Source organism: Eurosta solidaginis, chromosome 4 (genome assembly GCF_040869045.1).
Source record: "Eurosta solidaginis isolate ZX-2024a chromosome 4, ASM4086904v1, whole genome shotgun sequence".
Classification (NCBI taxonomy): Eukaryota; Metazoa; Arthropoda; class Insecta; order Diptera; family Tephritidae; genus Eurosta; species Eurosta solidaginis.
In genome coordinates, this window is record NC_090322.1 from 269,029,581 (window position 1) to 269,055,243 (window position 25,663).

Genomic DNA, 25,663 nt, shown 5'->3' on the forward strand with positions numbered 1-25,663 from the left:
AGAATTAACCGCGACATACATACGTAATGTAAGTCCTGCTTACAATGTGTCCCCACATCACACCCCTCGCTCTATGGTCTACCCTGTTGAACCTGCAAGTTTTCTTGGACTCCCGTTAGAGGATATTGATGACAATTTGTGAGTGGTAGCACCTATTGGATGGGGCGAAGCACTGCTATAAAACCAACAACAACCAAATCCATTTTTCACAATTTTCGCAATGCGAAATAAATTGGGGATAGATGTTACCTTTTTGCCCATAACATAGAAGCAATAGTGGTACGTCGATGTAATTGTAAAAAAGGAGTAAATATAAAATTTCAGCGAAGCGGGATACGTTTACATAGCTCACACGGTAAGGAGTATGAGTAACTTAATTTCTTTTTAAGAACAAAGCAGAAAACTAGCACAGGGATTTACATTTTGTGATGTCACGATGCCAAAAGGGAACATAGACCTGGACCCCTTTTGCACGCAACTTCTCAATTGATTAAATTTTTTTAATCAACGAAAATAAATATTAAGTGAAAACTGTTAATTTCTTACTTCAGGTGTACATAGTTATATTTATGTAATTCACAAGGTCTCCTATTCGTCGTATGTGCTATGCTTTAACCAAATTTTATATTGGAAACCGTAGCAACAACTCAAATCGTAAAATTGTACATGAATACGACACTCTTGTGAATTGCTCAATTATGTGTAGTGATATTATGAAGAGCCTTATTTTAAGTGAAACCTCTAAGTGCTGATATATTTTGTATACCAAGTAAGGTTTGAAGTAATAATATAAACAAAAATCAACTTTCATTTACATCTTTATATACGTTTTTATAGCTGACACCTTGGGAATGGAGGGACCAACAACATTAACGGAAAGACGTCTCTCCACTGTAGTACCACCTCAATGGCTTCAATCAAGCAAAGCAAATAATGTCAGTGGTTTTGCGACAACACAAGAAGAAGGTCCCGCTTTAGTAATAGATCCATTGATACGTGAAAATATTTATCCGATTGATCCACATCATAGTCGTTCGACTATTGAACGTCGCCGTGAGTTAGCAAGTCAGCAAGAAAGTTAGTAGTCATTAGTTTTATTAAAAAAAAAAAAAGTTTTCGAAAAACCAATGATCTTGATTTAATTATTGAAAGTTTTTTTTTCAAATAAAATATCTAAATAACGTCATATTGATTTCGGTAAAAATAGAGGATTCGTTTTTCGAAACGCTTTATTTTTGGTAAAATTTAAAGATTGGCTTTTTTTATTTTTAGCTTGTTTTAGCACTTTTTTTTAGGTTACCAGCTTAACAATAATTTTAAAGATTTTGCTATTCACTAACTTTTGTCTACTCCAAAACTCGACAAAATAAATCCAGCAGTCATCGTGCCGATTTTGGCCATTGGCAATTTATCGTGGTATTTGTTAATATAGTTAAGCTGTCGAGAAAGTTGGTAAAATTTATTTACTTTCTTAAATACACAAATTATTATTATTTTGAAGTTTAATTTGTTGACTTTTGTTGTGCAAATAATGCACGAGTGGTCGTTGTTGTTGTCGCAGTGCTTAGCGCTATCCAATAGCCGCGACTACTCAGAAATTGTCGTAACAAAATTAATGAATCACGCAATCGAAAATGCAACCAATAATTGACTATGGTAAAAATCTCGATTTTAGAAACGACAAAGTTAGTGAATCGCGGAACAGATGACAAGAAAACGCTCCAACACTTTTTAATACCTTTGTGACACTACTTTATTTTCTTGTATTTGTTCATCAATTATTTGTAGCTTTCCCTCCTTATACGATTTCAGTAATGGTGTAAATTTTTGAAACCATATTCCAAAAAGCTAACGAAATACAAGAAAAGCACAACCTAGATCATTAAAAATAAAAGAGCCAGTTTGTATTTCGTTTGGTTTTTTGACATTCGGATGTATTTTGTTTATTTTTTCTGACATGAAAATTTCGTGCACAAATATGATTCAATTACTAGAGGTTTGTTCTCCACTGATGACAAATCTTTGACACTCCCAAATTGTAAAATCTGGGCGGGTTGCTTTTACGGAGTAAGGAAAACGGGGAATAATTCAATCCCCTTCAGTGAAAATTGTAGTAGAAAAGTATCTTTGGTAGTATATTATTAGTTATAATAAATTTGTAAATGCCAAAAGTTTTTGGGGAAATAATTCATTTTCTCCTAAATATTTCATGAATTGACAAAGTTATGTTGGTTAGGTCATTCTTTCAGAAATTGTTTGAAGAAAGCCGTACGTTAGAATTTTAGTCAAAAATGCACTATTTCAAAATTTGTTTCAAAAACCACCTATATGAGCATAAGTTCAGTGCATTTTGTCATAAGAGGGAGTTAATGAAAAGCATTCTGAGATGAATGATGGCGACCACCGTGGTGTGATGGTAGCGTGCTCCGCCTACCACACCGTATGCCCTGGGTTCAAACCCCGGGCAAAGCAACATCAAAATTTTAGAAATAAGATTTTTCAATTAGAAGAAAATTTTTCTAAGCGGGGTCGCCCCTCGGCAGTGTTTGGCACGCTCTCCGGGTGTATTTCTGCCATGAAAAGCTCTCAGTGAAAACTCATCTGCCTTGCAGATGCCGTTCGGAGTCGGCATAAAACATGTAGGTCCCGTCCGGCCAATTTGTAGGGAAAATCAAGAGGAGCTCGACGCAAATTGGAAGAGAAGCTCGGCCTTAGATCTCTTCGGAGGTTATCGCGCCTTAAATTTATTTTATTTTTTTTTTTTTCTGAGATGAAGCGTTATTCAATCTAACTCTCATATAGGGCGGTTTTGTGACAAATCCTGAATTGGGAAATGTTTGAAAAATATTTTGAGATAGCACGATTTTGAACAGGCAGCCGACATGAACAATGAACTGACAAAAACAAAAATAAAAGAAAATGGCTTATTGTCTTAGAACTTTATATTCCTACCTTGACTTTGACAGAAGGGTTAAGCTTTTGTGCGGTCCTGCTATACAGGGAGTATTCACCTTTTTATTCTGAAATTTCGAAAAGCTCTTCCTTTAAGTATTCATGGAAGCGTTTCGGATAAGCCGTTAATTTAGAATATAAGGAATACGTTCTTTTGATACTACCTCACGAGGTCCGAATATATCCGAATACGCGCCCAAAATATCGAAAGAAGTGTCAAAAGACGCATATTGACCTCGATAACAATAATTCGAAGGCAGAAATAAAAATTTTACTCGTTCAAAAGATATTGACGAAAACCCGAGAAATTACCACTGGTTGCGTTGGCGGCCTTCAGCCGAGCTTATAAAAAATTGCCCAATGAGGTGGGATCAAAATTAAAGGCGTGCAAAATCCCTTTGTACACAAAATCTTTTTCAGTGCACAAAAACATTACAACAACCACATGAAAATTGCCAACTTCAACTGCAAATATCTCCGGCCAGAGATAAAATTTTTCTTTTCCGCCTTCGGATTATTGTTGTCGAGGTCACCTCTCTCGATATTTTTGGACGCGTATTAGCAGCAGACTCCTGTTCTAGACTTTTACCTGAATCAGTTAACATGCCCAATAAGTACATTTCGTTATGGCATCTGCATTATATACTAATGACATTTTTATGTGAATCAATTTAATAGTCGAGGTTTTGACGTTGAACGATGAATTTTGAATTGATTTAGGTTTCGTATATTTACAGGTTTACGAAAGTGCACGATGTCTTGGTGTCCTCACTTTTCATAAAATTACCTATGTTCAATGTTCAGCCATACTTATAGATCGAGGCATAGTTAATAAATCTATAAATCTTATAAAATAAAGTCACTAAATGCCATATATGCACATAACTTCACACAGAATGCTCCGATTTTAAAACGGTTTTTTGAATTTCAAAGCTTAGCTACGTGAGATGGTACAGTTAATATAATTTGAAGGTATATATTATAGGGGCGTGGCAAATTGCCAAAATGTAGTAAAAAATCATAAAATTTTTGTTTACACAGCTATAACTCATAAACGGAAGGATGGATTTGAAAAATTCTACTTTTCAGTAAAACTTTGAAATATTTACCTTCGTTCTACATCAAAAAAATACTTGATTCCTTTCTTCTTGTGTTTCTACATTATGGGTATCAAATTGAAGCTGTTGATGAGTGCTTTAGTTCAGGGTAGTTTTCATACCTATAGGTGACTAGGGTCTCGAGATATAGGCCAAAACGTGGACCAGGGTAACACTAGGATGTGTTTTTACATAATGGGTATCAAATTGAAGCTGTTGATGTGTGCTTTAGTACAGAGTAATTTATACCGCTGGGTGACTAGGGTCTCGAGATATAGGCCAAAACGTGGACCCGGATACCCCTAGAATGTGTGTGTAATATGAATATCAAATGAAAGCTGTTGCTCAGAGCTTTAAAGTAATTTTCATTGTGATATTCGATTTAGTCGCACCAACCTGGCAAAACTGATAAATATGCATGCGAAGCCGAAAAAAAGCATGAATTGATAATACCCACATACCTATTTACACATACGTCCTATTCGATTTGCCTGAAATTTGGTATATAAAATAAAATAAATGTAAGGCGCGATAACCTCCGAAGAGATCTAAGGCCGAGCTTCTCTTCCAATTTGCGTCGTGCTCCTCTTCATTTTCCCTACAAATTGGCCGGACGGGACCTACATGTTTTATGCCGACTCCGAACGGCATCTGCAAGGCAGATGAGTTTTCACTGAGAGCTTTTTCTGGTATATAAATTTGCCTATATTAGTATTTACGATCCTTTTTTCGGGGAAGTAGACCAGAGACGGGCTGGGAATGAGATTAGGACTAGGATAGGGACTGAGACTCGGAGTGGGACTGGACTGGGACTGGAACAAAATACATACCACCCTCTGGGACTGCCAATAAGGGATGAAGAAGAATGGGAAAAACTTGAGAGAAGAGAAAAGAGGGAAGGATAAGGAGACTGAGAAAGAGATATAGTGAGACGAAAATGGAGATAGATGAAGCGAAAAAGACGGAGGGAGGAGTGAATAAAATGATTAAGAAGAAGTGAAGAGGGAGGGCAGAGGTAGAGAGAAAAAGCTTATTAAAATGTATGCAGATAGACCAAAAAATAGGGCAGAACAACGTCTGACGGGTCTGCTAGTTCACTATAAAACTAAAAAAATGTTCTAAGGGATTATGCAGTTCAGTACTTATCGGGTATTTGTAAACTGATTGCTTCCTATTTCTACTACTAAATTTTTTCGAAAATTTGCAAATAAACAAAACAGTTAACGGATGTCAATTCGATTTGGCTGCAATTGTCAAAAAATGTGTCTGTCGAGCAAACCTCTTGTAATTGAATCATGCACAAATACATAACTACCCAGCAAATAATCCGAAAAAGTATCCGAAAATGTAAACAAAAAACTTATTTTATATCCGTTTACAGCACTTTTATGGATCAGTTTTCCCACTAAAAATTGCGAGCGAATCGTATGTCCGTAGAGGCACATAAATCTTTAAAAAATCTGACAAATTTTAGTTAAATTTTTATGTGCTTTTTTCAAAACTTTGCGGACATGTTTTCTATACGTTTCTTGATGCCTTTTCGAATATTTTCGGATACAATTTTAATTTTTCGGACACAGTTTCATTAACTTTGTGTATATATTGCAGCCATTGTTTCTTAACAAATTGTATTGCAAATTTCGCACAGAGGCTTAATGAACAAATTCTTAATTATCTCATTATTGCATTTTTCAATGCCTAATCGAGTGAAAAATCCAGCCGGCTTTGCTTGGTGCTTCGAATTTTGTTTTTGTAACAAATGACAATTAAAAATAAATTATTTTCAAAAATTTACAAAAAATAGAAAAACACGAAAAAATTCAAAATTTAATTTACGCTGTATTTGCTGCAAAAGACAATGTGGATTTTTAGAAAATATGCACATATTTGGTTAGGTGCAACATCTATGGATAGTTCCGCATGCATTTTATTTTGATTGTATTTATAGTTAAGAAGGAAACGGCTGATTTCCATTTGTAAAAACGAAATATTTTTTTAGGGCTGCTGACAGATGTTCGCTTAATGAAGCAAAAGGCCCTGTATGAAAAGGGAAACTTATGTAAATATTTCATTAAATAGAATTGTGATTCGATTAAGTTTCTGTGTGAAAACGGTATACATATGTTGAAAGGAAAAAACAGTTTTGAGGGATACATTTACGTATTATAAGTTACATACATATGTATATATTTGACCAATCTACCGAGCTTTACATTTAAAAAATCTTATTTACTTAATGTTATCAATATACATAGATATATGATATGCTAGCGGGACCTCGATGTGCTTCGCTACACCAATAGAAATATTGGAAAAAGAATAAAATATCATAGAATTTTTTAAATCTTTATTTCAATTTTTAATCCAAAACATTTGGATACACTACATTTTTCGTTTTTCCATCTGGGATATGAATAAACAAACAATTTGGAATGCCTACTCTGGAACAAGCAACGTATAGCTAGCTGTTCGTGCGAAAAGCACGGTTCCTCCAAATTCAATGCGCATACTCGAAGCTTTTGTCCTTGCGCCTTGTTGACTGACATAGCAAATGACAGGCGCACTGGAAATTTCAAACGCTTCAATTCAAATGGCATGTCTGTTGGTATCAGTGGGATTCGCGGTATAAGCACAATTTCACTTTTCGCTTTGCCGTTCAGTATTGTTGCTTCAATTAAATTCGTCATCAACTTTTTTACATTCAGTCTTGTTCCATTACACAATTTTGGTTCATTTCATTTCCCTAATAAAATAACTGATGAGCCTACCTTCAAATTTAAACAATGCGGTGGCATACCAGACGGTTCCAATGAATTCAAAAATTCAACTGGATAATTCACTGCGTCATCTTGATTCATTGCGCTATCCACTGACTTGTATGTTGTCACCACACCTGGTAATTTTTTCAGAATGTGATGATTGATTTCATTGACATGTACATTTTTTGGTGCCAGTATTGCGCGTTCTCTCAACCAATCGTGATTCATGAAATTTCGAACAATATTTGGAAACACTTGTTCAACTAATTCTTCTTTTGATTGGATAATTGTACAAAAATTGTTTGGCAATGTAATCAAACCGTTTGTTTTGTCGATTGGAATTTTGTCATTTCCGATCTCTAACAATTGCTTCGAGAACTGCTCTGCAAACTGAACACGCATGTTTATGTTAATTCTTTCACGTATCGCCACAAAAGTGAAGACTTCGAACATGCATTGATCTCATCTGCCGGTATTGATCGTGGAATAACGGGCAATGTTTGTCGAAAGTCACCTGACGATAAAATTAAAACACCATCAAAAAGCCTTCGGTTTCCACGTAAATCTTGCATCGTTCGATTTAATGCTTCCAATGACCTTTTGTTTGCCATTGTACACTCATCCCATAGAACGACCGCTGCTTGTTGCAAAACTTTTGCCATCGCTGAATTTTTGGATATGTTACAGGTTGGAGTTTCAACCACCTGTATATTCAATGGCAATTTTAAAGCTGAATGAGCTGTTCGTCCTCCATCCAATTAAGTTGCAGCAATTCCAGAAGAAGCGAGTGCCAAAGCAATTTTCTATTGCGATCGAATAGTTGCTAAAATCAACGAAATCACAAATGTTTTTCCGGTGCCGCCAGGTAAATCCAAAAAATATAATCTAGCAGAGTTATCAGAAACAGCTTGCATGATTTTGTCATATATATCCTTTTGTTGATTGTTCAATTTGGTGATGTTGAATTGAGCAAATGTACGTAAATCGTCACAATCGAATTGTTGTTCACGCTGCAACTCTCGATCAAATAAATCACGCATTGGACGATTTGGTGAAATCAAAGCTAACTGCCCCAATGCTTTATTGGCAATCGCAAGACACATATATTCAATTATTATGAAAGCTTCATTGTACATTTCCAATGTAATCAGCAAATCAGGATCCATTGCTCTACGACGCATCCGAATTAAAATATCTTCAGTCATGTAATCTTTATATTGTAACGAATTTACTGCAAATCCTTTTATTTGCAACCTTTTGCTAAGTTCGAATCACTAAACTGTTGAATAAATAGCACCACTATTCAGTAATGCAAAATGGTCTTTATTAAAGTACTTCACAATAAATGACTCTACTATTGCTCGACAGATAGCGAGCTTAATCAAAACTGACTCTCGCGCCTCTACTGTTGGTGCTTTTATACTCTGTGATTTCCTCGTGGCATCTTCTAGGAGCTTCCAGAATTTACTTAGTTACTGCCATATAATTATAACTACAGATGCACGTGTATAGCTTCTCATATGCGCGTGTATTTGTGAGCGACACTTTTACAATTACAATTGCATACTTTTGGGAGCATCTCAGATAAGATATCTGCATGTGTTTGTGCGTTGCTTCTCCGCTGCGTGTACGTACATATGTGTAGACATAATGATTGATTCGTTTATGTAGATACATAAAGATTGATTTATGGATGTGCATACAAGTCACTCTTAGCATCGGCTTAGAGATGACAGTACCCTTTATTTTTCCTAATATTCGTAACAATATTTATTCCACAAATCAATTGGATTCGATGGCATGCATGTTGATATTATAATCGAAAATAGCATTCGTATTTGCTGTGGATGAGATGAAATCGATGCATCATGAAGTGTTGCGTCCCAATGAGTGTCATCTTCTAACAAACGCAAGAGCTGGCATGCTTCGCGATATGTCTGACAAAAATGACCGTGAACTGTTCTTAAATCCTGAAATGATTTTGGTCCTCGAACGTTTACCAACAACATTCGCAAATAGAAACATTCAGCATTGTTGGGATGTACCGTATACATCCTGCCCAAAGCATCTGTTTGGAAAATACCTGGATGACCATCAACTGGTGTTTCTTGTTTACGCCGTTGAAATTTTTTCGATGTGCATTCCAGGTGTAATATTGCGGTATATCAACATATATCAAACTTCTGGCAATTGTGTCGATTTCACACAATTGAAAAAAAAAGCAGTTAAAGTAGTTGCTGATGGTTGTGCTGCTCTCTACTATACATTCTCAGTAGTGAAATAAACTCGTTGACCATTCTCCAGATGAACTGCCGAATGGACAACAACAGGATGTCTTTCGTGCAAAGGAAACGAAAAGATACGCCAAACTGCTTCATTACTGCTTATGTATCGCCCCATTTGATATTGAGTGATTTCATCATTTCTATTTTCACCATCTACTCTAAAAACAGCCATATCACTTCCTTTATTCACATATTTATAAATGTATTTGATAGACTTTACTGAGTTACAGTACTCCATTTTTGTGAGCCTGAAAAACTTTTGACAGTATCGGTGAATATGGCACGACCAAACGATTGTCAACTTCGATGTCTTGATTGCGCACTCTATTATCGCCGTTTTACCATTATTTTCAAATGATCGACGTCGATACAATGGATATCCGTCATTGCCTGTTATGGTATCGGAAATAAATGCTCTCGGATACCGCTTTGAACATTTCCCATCGATCATACATGGTGAATTCATATTTATTTCACAGCATGGACCGTGAATATTTTTTTTTGTTACCACTTCAAATAATTCTGGATCGATGGTTTGATCTGGTATTTCGGCTGATATGACGCTATCAATCTCGTGCGGTGTTATTTTACGTACCAGCCATATCAATATGTGTGGTGTGGCAAACCTCTTTTTTGCCATTCAATCGAGTACATCCAACATTGTACCTTTCCAAAAACGCTTAATTTCACAATTAAATCCATCAGTGCCTTCAATTTTTGCCGGAATACACGTGCTGTGACATCGTGTCGATATGTTGGTGACTGAACGTCGAACAAATTATTTTTTATATCGTTCCACATCGGATTACACGTAAAAGTGATGAAAAGATCTGGTCGGCCGTATTTTCGAACATATGACATAGCATCTTGTGCATATTCGTGCATGTGGCGTGGATTACCAGTTTAAGAAGCTTGTAATATCGTCAGACGTCCGATATCATTCACATTTGCATCAGTCGCTATTGCATCTTGCAAATGTATGTACTTCAGATCGCAATTTGGCTTGATTGAATCGGATGAAATTGGGACGTTCAGTTTCAATTTTTGCATACATGTCTACAATGTATTGGTGAAAAAGTTTACCACATCTCAGAATGTAATTTTGTTCTTGTGCACGAATCATCATAGAATAAGAATAATAATTCATCGCACTAACTTTCTTTTGAACATCTCGACCTCTAAAAAATATGTTCATTCGATTTTAAATTTTAGTTTTTATTTAATATCTGATTAATATAATTAGTATATTATTTACCGGTTCTTGGATCTATCATTGGTATATTAATGTGATACCCATCATCACCTTTCCAATGTAGAATTGGATATTGTAATGCGTCGACAAATGACTACTTTTCCGTTTGGTTTTCACTTGAGAAATGCCGAACGTCAAATTATAATTCTAGAAACGTCAATTCCATTGAATAATACAAAATCGAAATAAGCACCATGATGAAATGAATATTCAGGTGTTCTCATCCCGTAGATGTTTTTCCTTATTCTGACAATTTCGGCATGCATAATTTAGAGGGTTGTCTATGATACAAAACTGCCCTTCTACTACGATGGTAGTAGATTTTACTATACACTTAGAAATACTATAACTATATAAGCTTTTGAAATACACGTAAATACTGGCATTTGAGCTGCCGAAAAAGTGAGGTTATGTTGTTGACATCACCTTTTTTATTACATTTTGATAAGCACCACCTATTCCATTTCATGAAATAACGCAAATATGCAAATAAGCACCATCTATTGGTATGAAACGTAGCCGTAGTTTGGTGTGATATAACTCAATCAAACTTTACAGAAACCATCTACAGGATAGCCCAAATGTACCCTAGAAATTTAGTTGAATTTGGTGGAGCCGGTCTCAAGTTATAAAGTAATACCAAAAATGTGCACTTATTTTTATATATATAGAAAGATATACAAACGTATAATTTTTGAGCTAATTACGTTATTAAAAGGCAAATGATTCCAGGTTATATTCGAGCTCAATCAGGGCCAGAACAATAATTGTTATGATAATTAATGGTTTTATTTAATTTGTCTATACAGTGGTGCTGGGTTTGACTGATAAATTTCTACTTCTATTCCTCTTTACCAACCATATTTTGCCAGCGTTGCGCCATTTGCTGCAAATCACTGATAATGTTTGATTTTAGCTTACTGTCAATTACTTTTTTAACATTTCGTGGAATCCTTTTTCAATAGGCCGATAAAACAAAAACAATTGTTAATAAACCAAGAGCACATCGCGTTATTCCCTTTTTCAAAATAAAGCTGTTTTGGGAAATAGCCCCGCGGGCGTAATTTCCTTTTAAAAAAAGAAATAAAGCCCGCAGGTGTTATTTCCTTTTCTCGACTGGCGTTATTTTCCTTTTGAAAATCAAGAAATTTCTGCAAAATAACTAAATTTATTTAAAAAAAGCGCCGTAGGCGAACCTTTTCTGTTATATTTTATGAAATATATCGCGCGATTTTTTATTCCAAATTTTAATTTTTTTTGTGAATTGAATAAATACACGGAGTTTAAAGAAAAATTTTACTACCGTAGGAACTTTAACCACAAATTACTTATAAATTGTTTATAACAATTGAACTGATTAATACTCGTTGGGAAACCCTCAGATAACATTTATGCCAACTTTCACAGATCAAACCTCTTTAGTTTCCGAATAAAATAAAATGGTACCTTAAAGTATAACCAACCCTTCCATTTTACTTTATTTATTTTATTTTTTTTTTTTATTTATTTGGTTGATATTTTTTCGCAATTTTTTTTGTTTTTATCGGCCTATTCCTTTAAAAAGGCAATAACGCACCCGGGTAGGCGGGTGTTATTTCCCTTTTAAAAAAGGAAGGCGGAAACCTGGCTAGGCCACTCTGACATACTCGGTTTAAGGGCTAGATAGGGGATTTTTCATCGACAGCGTCTGTCCACCACAAGGTGCTTCTGCAAGCGGGCGTCTGTCTTGGATCAAGCGGCTCGCTATTTAAACGTGCAAATAATATTTTAATCCCCACTGAGCGGGTTTGCGCTGGGCATGGGACCCGCCACGTCAAACCACATTCCAATGAAAAGCAACAAAAAAAAACTCGGATAAGAAGACAACCCTTAACTGATGACGACCTTGGCAAACGTTTTAAGGGCAATGATTTGAGGACATGCACCTGGAACGTCCGTTCCCTAAATGGGATTGGTGCAGATGTCCGGCTGGTTGATGTCCCCGTCAGAGCAAGAAATATGTTGGACGAAGCAAGGAAGAAAAAAGATTAAAAATTGTGACATCTGTTGGAGTGGTCATACAGATAAGCACAGTTTCGGCGGCGGATTCGTGGTGTTAGAGTCTCCAAGTACTGGCGTTCAAGTCTGTGGACGGACGTCTCGCCGCTATCCGAATGTAAACAAAATTGTTAAATATATATGCTCCCAGAGAGAGGAGAAAGATGATGAGGAAAAATACGCTTTCTATGAACGTTTAGAACGCACGTACGAGCGCTGCCCCCGCCATGATATAAAAGTCGTGCTTGGCGACTTTAACACCAGGGTGGGCAAATAAGTTGTTTTTGCCCCCACAGTCGGAAAGTTCAGCTTACACAATGAAACTTCTTCTAATGAACTGAGGCTGATTGACTTTGCGGGTGCTAAAAAGATGCATCAAGCTACATGGCTGCCTCCCGATCGAAATACACGCAATCAGGTCGACCACGTTGTGATAGACGGACGGCATGCCTCCAGTGTTTAGATGTGCGCATGATGCGATGACCTAACATCGACTCGGACCTTTATCTCGTCGCCGTCAAAATACTCACCCGCCTCTGCGCGGCTATAACCAAGGAACAAATTAAATCACACCTGCTATCTGAGAGTACAAGTCAATCCGACGAAATGCAGGAGCAGTGGGAGCTTATCTCCAAAGCACTTCGTTCTACCTCCGAGGAAAAAATGGTACGATAAAGAAACCGCGTTGCAACCGAAATAAAAGATGCTGCCTACAGGGCTACGTACGAGCGCAACGAGAAGAGTGTGTGAACGCTACCGCGAGTTGAAAAGGGAAGCGAGACTCCTTTTCAGGAAGAAAGAAGCAGCGGCAGAAAGGTGTCGCCGCAAGGAGCTTGACCTGCTAGCTACCAGGAATAACGCCCGAAAATTTTACCAAAAAATTCGGACGGGAGGTTTTAAAGTCCGGGCAAACTCTTCTTAGAACGAAAATGCCGATCATTTAACCGATGTCCAGAGAGTACTTTGATTATGGAGGGAACACTTCTCTGCTCTCTTAAATGGAGACAGCGATTTACCGTACAGAGATGACGAACCCGATCCTGCAGTCGATGGTTATAGAATAAATGTACCCCCACCCGATTATAACGAAGTCAGAATAGCAATAACCAGATTAAAAAACAATGGTGGCGAGGAGTTGGTAAGGCGAATGCATCAGCTTTTTTGCAAAATATGGTCGGAATCTAAGTGTTCTTTGCCCAGTTCCAGCTATCGCGGTATCAGCCTTCTTAATATCGCATATAAGGTCCTGTCAAGTGTATTGTGCGAAAGATTGAAGCCCACCGTGAATCTGCAGATTGGACCTTATCAGTGCGGCATCAGACCTGGTTAATCTACCGTCGGCCACATTTTCACAATGCGCCAAATCTTGGAAAAAACCCGCGAAAAAAGAATCGGCACACATCACCTCTTCGTCGATTTTAAAGCCGATATGTCTGGGTTTATCCGCAAAACTTATCCAGATGTGAAAAACTTCCTTGAGCAACACCATCAGCTCAGTCAGAATCGGGAAGGGCCTCTCCGAGCCGTTCGAAACTAAACGTGGTTTCAGACAGTGAAAATTGTACTAGCTGCAGGACTTAATCGCTCTGGAACAATATTTTATAAGAGCGTGCAATAACTGGCATATGCTGAACACCCGCGCCGTTAGTTCTTGCTGCAAACTGGAAAAAGAAGCGGTAAAGACGGGTTTGATGGTGAATAAGGACAACGACGTACCAGCTATCATCGAGCAAAGAGTCAGCGCTGTAATAACTGTTTACTAAAAGAAAGTATTGTTTACACGCTGATGGTGACCGTTAAAAAGCAATTGTTCTTTATTTGAAAATTGTCTTCCCTTTTATACATTTATATACTGAGTCAGCAGCTATGGCTATCATAATGCCTTGGGCTATTTTTGCCCACCAAGACATTTTTAAAAATAAAAAAATATAAAAAAATTTTAAATTTCTTAAAAGTATTTTTTTTGTAAAAAAAATTTTAGCATTTCCAAAATTTTATAATTAGCTTAGTATAAAATATTTAAAAATGTTTTTATTTATTCATAGCAAAAATTGTAAACGCTATTATAATTAAATTTTTGGCGTTTTCGGGGAACACACTTCTAATCATTCGCATGGTTTCTTCTACCCTGGTTGTGGGATTTATTATAAATATCTTCTAGGGTTGGTTCCCTAGTCATTCCTATAAATTTCCAAAGCTTCTTTAATCACTCTTGTTCTTTTTTTAGGTCTCTCGTGTGTGGGGTATTCTCGTCCCACCATTGGAGGGGGAATTCCGAGGAGTCCCTTTGCATTTTAATTTATTACTTAAATGGTGGGATGGTTGTAGATTTTAACAAGTTTCGAAATTAGGAATTTTTAATTGGATCTTTTATAAAATATCCTCGCAATTTTAGGAGTTGTATGAAGTCTGAGTGGTCCGAAAAAAAATTTTATAAATTTTTGAAAATTATAAAGCATTCCAATTTACTGCCTTTTTTCTTTTTTTCAACTTTTTTGAGAATTTTTATTTATATATTTTCAAGGTTTTTCTATCAAGCTAGTCCTACTGTGAGGAAAGAGAAGAAGGAGAAAAAAAAAATCCCTAAGCGTCCCTGAGGCCGCTCAATTGATTCTAAAAATAGACTTATATTAAATGCTGCCAGTCAGTAGGAACGAAAACGGCGACCTTGTAACTGATGTCCAGAGAGTGCTTAGATTATGGAGGGAACACTTCTTTGTTCTCCTAAATGGAGGCAGAAATTCAGCGCGCAGAGATGAAGAACCCGATCCCGCAATCGATGATGATGGAATATATGTCCCCCCGCCCGATTATGACGAAGTTAGAATAGCAATAACCAGATTGAAAAACAACAAGGCCGTGGGCGCTGCTGGATTGCCTGCGGAGCTATTCAAGTACGGCGGCGAGGAGTTGGTAAGGCGCATGCAGCAGCTTCTTAGCAAAATATGGGCGGAAGACAAGAAGGGGGATACTGCAAAAAGGACCAACTATCGTGGAATCAGCCTTCTCAATATCGCATATAAGGTCCTTTCAAGTGTATTGTGCGAAAGATTGAAGCCCACCGTGAACCGGCTGATTGGACCTTATCAGTGCGGCTTCAGACCTGGTAATTCTACCGTCGACCAGATTTTCACAATGCGCCAAATCTTGGAAAAGACCCGTGAAAAAAGAATCGACACACATCACCTCTTCGTCGACTTTAAAGCCGCCTTCGACAGCACGAAAAGGAGCTGCCTATATGCCGCTATGTCTGAATTTGATTTCCCCGCAAAACTTATACGGCTGTGCAAAATGACGTTGAGCAACACCATCAGCTCAGTCAGAATTGGGAAGGACCTCTCCGATCCGTTCCAAACTAAACGAGGTTTCAGACAGGGTGACCCCCTATCGTCCGATTTCTTTAATTTGATGCTGGAGAAAATTATACTAGCTGCAGAACTTAACCGCACTGGAACAATATACTATAAAAGCGTGCAATTACTGGCATATGCTGATGACATTGATATCATCGGCCTAAACACCCGCGCTGTTAGCTCTGCTTACTCCAAACTGGAAAAAGAAGCGGTAAAGATGGGTTTGATGGTGAATGAGGACAAAACGAAGTACCTGCTGTCATCGAACAAAGAGTCAGCGCATATGCGACTTGGCAACCACGCTACTGTTGGCAGCCATAATTTCGAAATAGGAAGACTTCGTTTATTTGGGAACCAGCATCAACACTAGGAACAACATCAGCACTGAAATCCAGCGAAGAATCAATCTTGCCAATAAATGCTACTTTGGACTAGGTAGGCAATTGAAAAGTAAAGTCCTCTCTCGGCGAACGAAAATCATACTCTACAAGTCACTTATCGTACCCGTCCTGCGAAATAGGAAATGGTATCAAAAATTTTCATAAATTTTGTTTTATTTTTATAAAATCGATATTCATGTATAAATTACCATGCATCGTGAAATACCAAAATTTTGTGCCTACTGCTATTTTCATGCTCAAGAAAAATGCAAATTTTTTCCTGAATGTTTGCTTTTGATCTGCGTAGAGCGCTTAATGATACCAAAATGTAAGCCTTCGATTTCAAAGTATTTTCGAAAGTAGGTATGTATTCTGTTTTTAAATACTTTGTGTATTTTTTATTTGGTACTTTTATCATCACTGGGTGTGTATATTTCATACTTATATAATTTGAATAAAACAATGTAATGATAACAATGTAAATAAATGTTATGCTTAAAGACATAGAGTGAAAATTTCTCAAAGTGATCACCGAAAAACGTCATAATTTATTTTTGATATTATTTGATAGCTATCGATAATACAAACAAATTCTCGTCTTCGATTTTTGCAAAAAATACTGTATGCTTAATTATCGCCATTTGAATTTTCTTTGTCTTTTGCTTAATATTTAATAAGAATTAATGAGCTTAACACCGATAAATGATAATTGTTATTCTATTATTATTTTGGTTTTATTGGGAATAACTGAAAAGAAGGAAACATTTACTGGCAATAAAACCAAAATAATAATTGAATAATAATTATCATTTATCGTTGTTAAGCCCATTAATTCTTAAAAAATCTTAAGTAAAATTGAACATACCATTAAACATACATTGTCCTTTTTCTTTTAAAGTTGAATAGCAGCCGATAGGCTCCACCGATTTTGACAATTCGGTAAAAGTTTACACCTTTTCCAGTTTAAGTTCAGAAAATTACAATTCAAGTTCAGAATTTCCAATTTAAATTCAGAAATTTACAATTCAAGTTCAGAAATTTACAATTCAAGTTCAGAATTTCCAGTTCAAGTTCAGAAAGTTACAATTCAAGTTCAGAAATTCCAATTTAAATTCAGAAATTTACAATTCAAATTCAGAAAATACAACTCAAGTTCAAAAATTCCAATTTAAATTCAGAAATTTCCAATTCAATTTCAGAAAATACAATTTAAATTCAGAAAATTGCAACTCAAGTTCAGAAAATTGCAATTCAAGTTCAGAATTTTCAATTCAAGTTCAGAAAATTTGTCGTGTATTTTTTTTCATCCAATGGAAATAAAGGTATGTAAGATGGTATCTATGTGATAAGGAAGCATTGGACATCTTAACTCGTTTAAATCAATTTTACGAGATAGCGAAGAAAAAACTCTCGCTCATAAAAAGCAATTGCAATGCCATCCAGCTATATTCATAAATCATGCCAGCTTTCCCTGTTTCGCGGTAACTGACGGCGATTGGTAGCACAATAAGAGGTCAAGTCTTCCTCCACCTTCGCAACTCTGTGGAAGTCTCTCCCTTCCACTGCTTCCAAAGTGCTGTTTCGACTGAAGTACTTTCTTGGCCGTAGCGTCATCATGTACTTGTTGGAAAGAATTATCCTCCATTTGATTTCAAGATCCGGGATGTACACACCTTGAAGAAAACTTGGGGTACACTATACCCAAGCCACCATTTTGGTAACATGGTCAACGAAGCATCAACACTTCCGCAAGTAACATATAAGTATAAAATTAATTAATTAAAATTACTTGTGAAAATTAACACCCTACTTATAAATTTCTGAATTCGAACTGTAATTTGCTAGTAAACTTGAAATGTAATTTTCTGAACTTGAATTGTAATTTTCTGAACTTGAATTGTATTTTTCTGAACTTGAAATGAAAATTCTGAACTTGAATTGTAATTTTCTGAACTTGAATTGCAATTCTCTGAACTTCAATTGTAAATGTCTGAACTTAAACTGAAAAAGGTGTAGTTGAGGGGTCCATTGCTAATACGCTACTAAAAATATCCAGAGAGGTGTCAAGCGACGCGTATTGACCTCAGTATTAATAATCCGAAGGCGGAAAGGAAAAATTTTAGCTCGTTCAAAAGATATTAAACAAAAGCCGAAAAATTACCCGCGGGTCCCCCCGAAACCGGGGGTGGTATCCATAGTATTTTTGCGGAGAACACCTTTATGCATTGGCGGCCTTTGGCCGCGCTTATAAAAATTACCCTGGGTGGGTCCAACACCTGTTTGGAGACCAAAACTATATCCGCGCAAAACACTTATGTTTACAACTTTTTGTGTGGGTACAACAACATTACAACAACCACATGAAAATAGCCTACTTCAACTGCAAATATCTGCCGGCAGAGATAAAATTTTTCTTTTCCGCCTTCGGATTATTGTTGTCGAGGTCAATACGCGTCTTTTAACAGCTCTCTCGATATTTTAGGTAGCGTATTAGCAGTCGACCCCTCAACTAGACTTTTACCGACAATTCAAACACCAATTTGCTTGTAATTAAAAACTCTTTAGGAGCGCATTTTAATATATAAAAAACACGTGTCACACAATTGAGGCCAATGGACTCCTAAACTACTGATCCGATTTTGAATTTGTTTTGCACCCCGTGTGCATTTTGATCTAACTTGAAATATAGGATAGGTGACTGGGTGACTAGGGTCTCGAGATATAGGCCAAAACGTGGACCCGGGTACCCCTAGAGTGTGTTTATAGAATATGGATATCAAATGAAAGCTGTTGATGAGTGCTTTAGTAGAGGGTAATTTTCATACCCCTGGGTGGCTACGGTCTCGAGATATAGGCCAAAACGTGGACCCGGGTACCCCTAGAGTGTGTTTATAGAATATGGATATCAAATGAAAGCTGTTGATGAGTGCTTTAGTAGAGGGTAATTTTCATACCCCTGGGTGGCTACGGTCTCGAGATATAGGCCAAAACGTGGACCCGGGTACCCCTAGAGTGTGTTTATAGAATATGGATATCAAATGAAAGCTGTGGATGAGTGCTTTAGCAGAGGGTAATTTTCATACCCCTGGGTGACTAGGGTCTCGAGATATAGCGCAAAACGTGGGCCAGTGAATGCCTAGACACAGTGTTTATGCAATATGGATATCAAATGAAAGCTGTTGATGAGTGCTTTAGTACAGAGTAATATATTATCCCGAGACGGACTGGGACTGGGATTGGGACTAGGACTGGGACTGAGACTCGGAGTGGGACTGGGACTGGGACTGGAATAAAATACATACCACCCTCTGGGACAGGCAATAAGGGATGTAGAAGAAGAAGAAGAAATTGAGAGAAGAGAAAAGAGATAAGGAGATTGAGAAAGAAATAGAATGAGACGAAGATGGAGATAGATGAAGCGAAAAAGACTGAGGAAGGAGTGAATAAAAGGATTAGGAAAAAGTGAAGAGGGGGGAGGGCAGATTCAGATGGGAAAAGCTTATTAAAATGTATGCAGATAGGCCAAATTTAGGGCAGGACAACGTCTGCCGGGTCTTCTTGTCTTTTATAAAAAATTAATAAATAAATGTAAGGCACGATAACCTCCGAAGATATTTTAGGCCGAGCTGCTCTGCCAATTTGCGTCGTGCTCCTTTTTTAATTTTTCCTACAAATTGGCGGGACGGGACCTATATATTTTATGCCAACTCCGAACGGTATCTGAGGGGCAGATGAGTTTTCACTGAGAGCTTTTCATGGCAGAAATACACTCGGAGCGCTTGCCAAAGACTGCCGAGGGGCGACCCCGCTTAGAAAAATTTTCTTCTAATTGAAAAACCTTATTTCTAAAAATTTGATGTTGCTTTGTGAAATAAATTTATATTTTTAAAATTGTTGCAAAAACCGTGCAAAAAAAAATTGCCGCGCCTGGACATACATATTCACAATAAGGGGAATCCCTCAATATTGCAATCAGTTTTGCCAAGGGGACTCAAAAAGGTTTTTAATGATTTGTGAATCATCGGAGTTTTTCAAATTTTGCTGATTTATGAACCGTGTAAAAGCAAAATCGTGTAAAACAAGTCCCGTGTAAATCGGGGGATAGGTGTACTTGAATATAAGCAAACATTTTCTCTTAGTTATTGCTAGTAAGGTGTCCTAAATGCCCTATATATTCCAAAATTATCTCAATTACTCGTTAAGGTTCACAATGTTTAAGCCTGTAAGCATTTCTTGGAGACTTGAGGAAAAGCTCAAGAAATACCCAAAACAAACAAAAAAAAAAACAGTTCAGGCTTCAATTGATGCATGCAAAACACATCTCGAAAGCAGTTCTAAAAGAAAATGAATACCAAAAACTGAAAATAGACATTTTAAAACAAAAAAACTGCATTTGGCTTGCAACGGGAATATAATAAAATTTCTTGTGCGTTTTCTTGTGATCTGGATATCGCAGTTATTGTGTAAAATTTTGCTTGATATAAAAAAAAATGTATTTGGTCTTATTTTATTTTTAAATTTAATTTTTTTATATTGTTATTTATATTTTTTTGTGGTTTTGCATTATAATTTGCCGTTGTCACACTTCTTCACCGATCAGTACAAGCTATACCAAAAATTCTCATCCAACGCCATCGCACCGACACAAATTTTGCAGACACAGAAGTTGAGGAATTAATTGCAATGCTGCGCGAAACAGAAAATCTTGAAGAGCAAGGTGACATTCTGCAATATTTGGTGGATACACAAGGTTTGGACTTTAACACGGGTGAGTTATACGCATTTTAAATACAAAATTGAACACATGCATACAACCTATCTATGGTATTATTGTCCGATCGGACTCGAATTCAAATTTGGTTTGGAGATAAACCGGTTTCGGCGTTGTACCATCATCAGTGTCGTTTTTGTTCTGATCTGTTCTTGTCGTTTGTCTAATATTTATAATTCATTAGTGCCTGAGCAGGTATTGTCAAATTGAATGTTTGTATATGTAATATGTGTGTGTTCCTTCGGACACGGTAGCGGTTTCTCACTGATCAACTTGTGCGGTTAGCTGAGGAAGGTAGGAAACAGTGATCTTAGTCGTTTGAGCTTTTTGTGTATTTGTTGATTTTGTTGGTTTATTGTTTTGTGTTTATTTGTTGATGCGTGTTTGTTTGTTGTACCTGTGTGATTACTTTGTTTTTTGTAAACAAGCTTTACAGGTTCAAATATTGTGTCAGAAATAGTGTTTGTCTATTTGTTTATTTTTCTACCGTCGAATGTTTTTTGTTTGTAGATTTCCATGTTTTCTAATATGTTCGTGCTCAAATGGCGGACGAGGCGATGCAAGTGTACACAGATGGTTCCAAAGTAGTGGAAGGAGAAGGGTCTGCGGTATACTGTGCTGATCCGGAAATAAACAGATCCTACTGGCTGCCGGATTACTGTAGCGTTTTCCAAGCGGAATAGTAGCCTTAACCAAAGACGTAGAAACCTTGGAAGAAAATAGCCCAGCTGCAACCGTGTTAACTTTTATATTGACAGTCAAGCAGCAATTAAGGCAATAATCTCGCATAGCACAGCATCTAAATGCGTGTTAGAGTGTAAGCAGTCCCTGGAGAGAATCGGGACAGGGAGAAGCATACATCTATATTGGGTCCCAGGGCATATGGGAATAGATGGGAATGAAAAAGCGGATGAACTAGATAAAAAAGGGCGCATCCCTTGAAGCTTGTTCCGTAGACGTCCCAATTAGACTGGGCGAAATTAAGCGAAGGCGAGAGGTGCACATGATCGACCAAGCAGGAAAGGCGTGGGTTCAAGTGCGGGGCTGTAAAGTGTCGAAGATTATGTGCAGGTCCTACAACCTTAGACTAACAAAGTTTCTTCTATCATTAAAAAGACAGGACTGTAGACTCATGACGGGTATTCTGACTGGACACTGCCTTCTGGCGTCACATGCCTTTAAATTAGGCTTGGTCAGTGGTAGCAGATGTAAGAAGTGCGGGCTGGAGGAGGAAACGATCGAGCACGTTATGTGCTCTTGCCCTGCGCTTGTCAGACTAAGACTCCAGCTATTAGGAGTGGTACAGCTGTCAGATCTAGAAGCAGCAAGTGGCTTAAATCCGAGGAAGCTTCTAGTATTTACCAAGAGGACGGAGTTATTTTATAACATAGGTCCTGGTTTTTGATAGGGTTTTTATTTTGGTCGTTAAAACAAACTTTTGGTAACACTACGGATTTATTCAGTCGTATGTGAGGTCCTCATGGACCGGCCAGTTCAACCTAACCTAACCTAATATGTTCAGACGTCGGCCTTTTTTTTTGAATGTGGAGGACCTTTACTTGATTGCCTACGCTTCCAAAACTACTAGATCTCCACAATCTCTAATGTGTTCTCTGAACCTCGTTCTTATTACTCGTCCTGTTTGTCCTATGTAACTGTGTTGGCATTCGCAGGTGAGTTTTTATACGCCCTGGCTGCTAAACGGAACCTCTGAGCTAGTGAATTTTCGCCCTAGACTGTTCGATGCTTTAAACGCTGTGATAATGTTTTATTTTTTAAAAAAGTTAGCCAATTTACAAGTTCCCCTTCCAGTATATGTCATTGTTACCCAAGTGTGATATCTTATCCATCAACTGCCTGGCAGGTTGTTCAAGATGGATACTTTTTAGCGTTTTGACAGGATGTTCAATATGGCGGTGCATAGGGCCGGCTATCTTCAGCGGGTGATAGAAAGAGATACAGAATGAGACCACGATAGTCAATTAAAAATCAGGTGATCGGTGAAAACTCATCTGCCTTGGAGATGCCGTTCGGAGTCGGCATAAAACAACCGTCCCTCCAATTTGTAGGAAAAATTAAAAAGAGCACGACGAAAATTGGAAGAGAAGTTCGGCCTAAAATCCCTTCGGAGGTTATTGCGCCTTACATTTATTTTTTTTTTTATCGGTTTTATTTGTAAATTTGACGTCTATGCAAAAGTTATCACACTTGTCTTATCCACAATGGTTTGTACTCTCCTGTTCATTATTCCTATTTTGTTCTCTATGATTTCTTCTGAGTTTATCTACTAGTGCTTTTTTATATCCGTTGTTTGCAGCAATGTTATATATGACTTCAAGCTCTGTCTTATATGCTTCTTGTTTAAGTGGTGTAATTTCAAGACTATGTACCAAGTGTCTTAATGCTTTTTATGCTGTTGTGGGTGGTTCGAGGTTCTATGTATTATTGTGTCGATGGCCATTGGTTTTCTAGATATGTCTTACCCCCCGTGTCAGAAGAAACACATAACACACAAAATATACGTACACAAACATTCAATTTGACAATACCAGCTATGGAATCGTAACATACGATGACAGATTGAAAACTATTTTTACTCAAGCGACAAAAATTAGGCTATCCAAATATTTAAAAAAATAATAATATATTAAGTATCTAGTGAGTACGCGTTGTCCCTAGTTCATATATTTCATGAATCCGATAAACCATATTGGAGCTATTGTGAATCGGCATTCGATCACGGATCGTATGTTACGATTCGGCCCCTGTTCAGGTACTAACGAAATATAAATATAAGACAAACGACAACAATAGATCAGAACGAAACCGACACTGATGATGGCGCAACGCCGGAACCGGGTTGTCTCCAAACCAAATTTGACAAGGTATGACGGAAAATCGTTCCAATATACTTAAAAAGATTAGTACATCTTTATTCAGTTCAACATATACATCAAAACTTTTACCGAAAACTGATTTTAGAATAATGTTCATGTCTCAGCATAAAATGGTAAATGGGAAAAAGTTGTCTCAAAATCAAATTTATCTGTAACGGAGAGTTATAAACATAGTACAGGTTTACAAGTATGATATGTATGAGAAAGAAACAATTCCTTCCTCTTTCTAACACACTGCCGTTTGACACTTCGGTCAGTGTCAAACTATTGTTGAACTCAGTGGAACGTGCGTTTGACACTGAACGAAGTGTCAAAAATTACCGGGGTTGCTGTCGTTGAAAGCGACGCAGGGAAACAAAAAAAGGAGCGGAATATCAGATATAGGTTGCTGTGATGGTAAATTTTTTTGAACGAATTTAGTATGAAAATGTAGTGCACATATATGGGTCCTACAGAAAATTATACAAAAGTCTTGAATAGGGGTATCCGAGGTCGCGTAGTTATTCCAGTATTAAGAATACAAACACGGGTGCTAAGTTTTTCTACCCGTTCAAAAGTTCTCCGCGAAAAACAGTTTTAAACCGAGGTCTAGTACCGTCCAAAAATGTGGAAAGAGAAATGAAGAGACGCGTTTTGTCATGTTATCAATAGTCCAAAGGCGAAAAAGTATTCGAATTATTGGAAGCGAGGCAAAACCGTGTCTATTAATACCTCCCCCGACGGTTTTGGTCTTGTTTTAGCAATCGTCCCCGGTAATAAAGTATCACAATTTGTTAATTTAAATTGTCCAAAACATATGGATTTAAAGAGATATGTAATTAAGTGCTCGTTTGAAAGTAAATAAGGATATTTCTTTGTAATTTTACAATAAAAATTTTACGCAGTTTTCGTTAGCAGCTACTACACTTTTCTTGGACCTAAGAAGTACAACAGTGCCAAATAACTTCCACAAAAAATACGAACAAGAACAAGCATTTTATCAGGTGAGCGTGGCTGTGTATGTGCGTGCTGCTACATATCCTACTTGTAGACCTGTACTATGGTTATAAATTAAACAAAGCTTGATAGGCCGATTCTTTGCAAATATAAAAAAAAAAAAATCGGATATTGATAAAAAATTCAAAACTAAATATTGAAAAACGTTTTCAAAAAAATTATTTTGCGTTTTTTACCGTTTTTTAATTATTAAAAATAAACTGAAAGCTTATTTTATTTTAAATCAATCCTACTATATATTTTGAGTTGCTGAACTAGAATTTGTAAAAAAAAAGTTAAGGTTATGTTATGTATGAAACGAAGTGATAACGCCACACACTGAATTAATTTACTATCCTACTTGTAGACCTGTACTATGGTTATAAATTAAACAAAGCTTGATAGGCCGATTCTTTGCAAATATAAAAAAAAAATCGGATATTGATAAAAAATTCAAAACTAAATATTGAAAAACGTTTTCAAAAAAAATTATTTTGCGTTTTTTACCGTTTTTTAATTATTAAAAATAAATTGAAAGCTTATTTTTATTTTAAATCAATCCTACTATATATTTTGAGTTGCTGAACTAGAATTTGTAAAAAAAAAGTTAAGGTTATGTTATGTATGAAACGAAGTGGTAACGCCACACACTGAATTAATTTACTATCATTTTGGCAACTCTGTTTTTGCTTATTCTTTTTTGTTCTTTTTTATTCTTTAGTATTAACTCAACACATTTTATATCTAAATGTTCATATTCACTCATAAAATAAACTTAGTAAATATACATACACAAAAGTGGTGTCAAAAGTGGGATTAAAAAGATGAGCCTCACACCGGAAGATTTGAAGAGGGTGATGGATGCATTGGCAGGGGCAATTCGCGAGGCTGTAGAGGGGGCGTCC

The 25,663-nt window shown here is 36.8% G+C and overlaps 1 protein-coding gene across 8 annotated transcripts in view; it reads left to right on the forward strand.

Moving 5' to 3' along the window:
- LOC137251454 (probable phosphorylase b kinase regulatory subunit alpha) overlaps nt 1-25,663 on the forward strand; it is a 108,392-nt gene that overhangs the window by 20,893 nt on the left and 61,836 nt on the right. For 7 of the 8 annotated variants that reach the window (XM_067786055.1, XM_067786061.1, XM_067786053.1 and 4 more), the window contains 2 exons: nt 838-1,077; nt 20,716-20,883. In XM_067786055.1, coding sequence (XP_067642156.1) covers nt 838-1,077; nt 20,716-20,883 — 408 coding nt within the window. The remainder of the gene's footprint in view (nt 1-837; nt 1,078-20,715; nt 20,884-25,663) is intronic. The other variant, XM_067786056.1, reaches the window with a different exon arrangement.